The sequence below is a fragment of the Psammomys obesus genome, unplaced genomic scaffold (assembly GCF_907164565.1).
Source record: "Psammomys obesus unplaced genomic scaffold, mPsaObe1.curated_primary_1811, whole genome shotgun sequence".
In the NCBI taxonomy this organism is placed as follows: Eukaryota; Metazoa; Chordata; class Mammalia; order Rodentia; family Muridae; genus Psammomys; species Psammomys obesus.
Genome location: NW_026585609.1, coordinates 8,176,262 through 8,180,621, shown reverse-complemented (window position 1 = coordinate 8,180,621; position 4,360 = coordinate 8,176,262). Strand labels below are relative to the sequence as shown.

The following is a 4,360-nucleotide window of genomic DNA, read 5'->3' as shown; positions in this document are numbered from 1 at the left end:
CGCGGGGTCCGGGGGCGCCGCGGCGGGCGCGTCGGCCGCGGCCTGCGGGAGCGTGGTGCCGCCGGTGGTGGCCTCGCCCGCCTCGCTCATGCCGCCTCTCCGCTCTCTCCGGGCACCTCGGTGGCGGTTGGCGGCGGTTAGCGCGGTGGCGGTCGCGGCGGCCGGCTCGCTCTCGGGGAGGCCGGTGCGGATCGCGCGGCGCGGCGGCGGGCGGCGGCTCGAGGGCGGGGGACGCGCGCGCTCGCGGTCTCGCTGGGTCTCCCGGCCCCGAAGATGGCCCCGCGCAAGTGCTCGCGGGCGGCGGGCGGGCAGGCGGGCGCGGGGCGGGGAAAGGGAGGGTGGGGAAAGCCGCCGGGGATGCTCATTAGCATTTAAAGGCGCCCACGGTACTCCGCGGGGCTCCCGGAGCTGGTGGGTCTGGGGACGCGGGCACCCGGGCGGGGTCCCCTCCGCAACACATCGTTCACTTGAGCCTGCTTCTTGGAGAGGTAGAGTGGAGCAACCACACGCCGCCAGCAAAAAGCCCTTTATATTTGCGCATCCAGCAGACGCCAGAAACTGTTCTGGATGCCGCGATTAGGAACTAGAATAACTCGGGAGCGGTGGCTGACTCTCTCCAGTAATACTATACTTAAGGAGGCCGAGGTGGGAATGCCACTGTGAGCTAGCATGGACTAATGAGATTGTGCCTCTGCTACCTTTTCTCCCAAGTAATAACACATAAACAAGCAAAAGGTTGGAGATGTAGCTCAGCGGATCCAGTGCTTGGATCTAGTAGGCACAGAGCCCAGGGTCGAGCCATGGTCATCATGGGCAAAAGAAGCTTGAGGGGTGCGAGAAACTCTCCCCAAACCGGTCAGCGCGCGCGCAGAGACGCGCGCGCCCGGGGGTGGGGTGGGGCTATCATAAAATCTTGAGGCCCAGTTTAGCGACTCCACAAGTGAGAAAATTAAAATCTAGACCTTACAGAATTGCTGCAGATGCAGGGTTTACACCAGTTAGAAGCACAGATAGTAATAAGCTGTTAATATATATTTAATAACCTGCTTTGAAAGAGTGGAATAAAGCCACATCATACCTTTCCTCCAACTCTTAAGCAACTGAGAGTAGGTCCTGCTCAGCAGGTAAAGGCTTGTTTCTAAGCCTAACCCACCGGAGTATCATCCCTGGGACCTACGTGGTGGAAGGAGAAAACCAACTCTCTCCAGTCGTCCTAATCTCCATATATGTGCCATTGGAACAGCATGCCGCCCCCACCCCCAATTGATGATGGTAATAATAGTTGTTTGTTGAGACATGGTTTCTCTGTGTTAGCCCTGGCTGTCTTTGAACCCCCTCTCTAGACTACCCTAGCCTCTGAGAGATCCTCCTACCTCTGTCCCCTCACCCCCAGTGCTAAGATTAAAGGTGCATCAGTATGTCCAGCCTGACAGACATTTTTAAGGAAAAGAAAACACAAGTCCTCCTGGCCCCTAGGACGGAGAAGTTCAAGAAGCAGATCCTCCATAATTACTCCCAGCAAAGGAGCCCACATTACCCTTTACAGAATGATGCTGAACGCTTTACCAAAGGACTGAGGTCTGTACCGAGGATTATCTAGAATATAGGGCCATTTCGCCCCTATAGCTTAAAATAGTGCCTCTCTTTAGTAACCACATTATGGGCCAGCTACTCAGTGTTTCAATGTCCTTTTATGAGAGTTTCCCAAAGGTGCTGTTACAAATGGATGAGTTATTGTACATGTTTTCAGTGTCTGGTGCGATGAAAATTTCCTTTTAAAAATGCCCTCTTTCCCCGAGTATTTTCTCTCCTTTTCCGCCTGGAATCTGTTTGTCAAGTCACCATCTGCAGCTCAACTTTTTGCATTTCCACTAGCTAGCACAATCCAAAGTCCACCGCCTCCACACAGTAAATGCTTGCAGGATGAAAATAATGAAGACTAAATTATTCCAGGCTCGTGTATTTATCCATGCAGCCATTGTCAATACAGATTATCCAGGACAAATACAACTTAAAAAAAGTAATTGTTGGGCAGGTGCGACGGCTCAGCAGGTAAAGGCACTTGTTGCCCCACCTGTTGGCCTGAGTTTACTTCCCGGAAGAATTACAGCAAGCTGTCTGACGTCTCCACCTGTGTTGGGGCAAGCATGTTACTGATGAGTGCGTGTGTATGTGTGCGTGCTCAAGTGCACACGTGTGCATAGGTTACTGTGTAATTCAAATGCTGATGTCCCTACCCCCTATATCTGGTTGCAGTTCTTGTTCTGGGACTCTCTTGTCTCAATGTTTTATAATTTCTCCCCAATTGTCCCCTGATACGCTAATAAAGCAGTTTATAGCCAATTGCTGACCAGGAGAGAGAATAGGGCTGGACTTCCTGTCAGCCACAGGAGGAGGAGGAGGAGTTATAAGAGGAGGTAGTTATAAGAGGATTCAGCCACTGGCCAGGTCCAGGAGACATCAGGAGGGAGAGAGAGAGAGGGAGCTAAGCAGAGAAGCTACAAAGTGCAAGTAATGCGTGCTGGGAGGAAGCCAAATTAGCTTAGGGGTAAATAATAGAGTAATAACTACTCAGTCCTTGTGCTGTGAAGCTTATTATTAAAATAATATAGTAGAGTCTCAATTATTTGTGTGATAGCCAGGATAAACTGAGAAACAAACACAATTTCATAAAATAACTTTAACAAACACACAACTATGTACATAATACACACATACAAAATAAAAACAATGAAAATGTTAAATAAATAAATAAATATAAATTCTGGATAGGATTAAGATATCATAGCCTTGTAATCCCAGTACTTAGGAGGCTGGAAGTAAGATCATAAATTCAAGGCCAGCCTGAGCTACATAATTAAACCCTATCTCCCCCAACAACAACAAAGATAGAGATAAAATAAATAATCCTTAAAATTAAAAAAAGTCTAATTATCTTAGAATTAAATCCTCAGTTTTTTAAACATTATCACTACATGCTCCATATTGAAAGCAAATGAAAAATACAATATCATTTAAGAATTTACAGTTTTTAAAATATAGGTGATGCATGGGAAAGTCCCACATTCCATCTTTTATTATTTTTTTCTAAGAATTGATTACTTGTGGTTTTAGAGTTAAATGGTAAATTGTGCTTTAATATGAGGGCTGGCCACTGCTTTTCTATCCAAACAGGATTATTATCATTGCTACTTACCAGTCAGAATTGTGTTACAAGGGGAAAAAAATATGAGAGGAGTTGAACTCTTCAAACTGATCCAATATCAAGGCTTCAAAAATGTATTTTATTTTATGTACATGAGCATTTGCCTTCGTATGCGCTACATATGTGTCTGGTGCCCACAAAGGACAGAAAAAGACACAGAATTCCCTAAAATGAAGACACAGAGGTGGTTGGTGAGCTGCCATGTGGATTCTGGGAACCAAACTTCAGTCATCTGCAAGAGAAGCAAGGGTCCTCAATGAATAAGCCTTCTCTTCAGCCCCATCAAGATGTTTTCAATGGTGTTTGTTTTTTGAGACAAAGTCTATTAGCCCCAGCTGACATTGAATTTGCTATGTGGCTGAGGATGACCTTGAACTCCTGTCTCCACTTCTCTTTTATTTTTAGAATATCCTTATTTTTTGAGAAGGTCATACATGTGTACAATATATCTTGATCATTACCCACACCAGCTCCCTCCAATTTCCTCCTCCACTTCTTGAGTTGGGGATAGCAGATGAGCCATACCTGGCAAAAAGAAAAACAAATGCACTGGCCCCATGGCCCACACTTGTAATCTCAGCACTCAGGGAGGCAGAAGCAGGTGGATCTCTGTGAGTTCGAGGACAGCCTGGTTTACAAAGCTGTCTCTAAGACAGCCAAGGCTACATGGAGAAATCCTGTCTCAAAGTAAATTAATAGATAAAGAAAGAAGGAAAGAAAGAAAGGAAGAAAGAAAGAAAGAAAGAAAGGAAGGAAGGAAGGAAGGAAGAAAGGAAGAAAGAAAAGAAAAGAAAAACAAATGAGCTGTTGGAGAATAATGTTTAATCTCTGGAGGGCCCTAAAGGAACTGTAGATGTTTTTTACTGTCACTTCCTAGAAATTTTGCTGGAATACCCCTGACTATTCATCATTTTCATCCAAAAAAGAAAAAGTAGCTGAGAGTTCTTGATTTTGAGCTGAATAAATCTAGAGAGAATAAGTGATTATAAACATGGCCTGTGTCATCATAGTAATCTTAACTTGGAATCACCTTAGATACAAATGCTCATAGACACCTATTCATCCCTTATCCACTCATGCATTCACACATCCACAAAGCAGTCCTGTTACTGGACAAAATGCTGTACTATGAACAGATGGTACTCAAGACTGCTT

At 45.8% G+C, this 4,360-nt stretch overlaps 1 protein-coding gene across 1 annotated transcript in view; it reads right to left on the bottom strand.

The window, feature by feature from the left end:
- Ybx3 (Y-box binding protein 3) overlaps positions 1 to 297 on the bottom strand; it is a 22,649-nt gene extending 22,352 nt beyond the window's left edge. The window contains exon 1 of the mRNA XM_055611472.1: positions 4 to 297. Within this exon, the coding sequence (XP_055467447.1) occupies positions 4 to 90 (87 nt within the window). The 5' untranslated portion in view covers positions 91 to 297. The remainder of the gene's footprint in view (positions 1 to 3) is intronic.
- Positions 298 to 4,360: the final 4,063 nt, after the last annotated feature.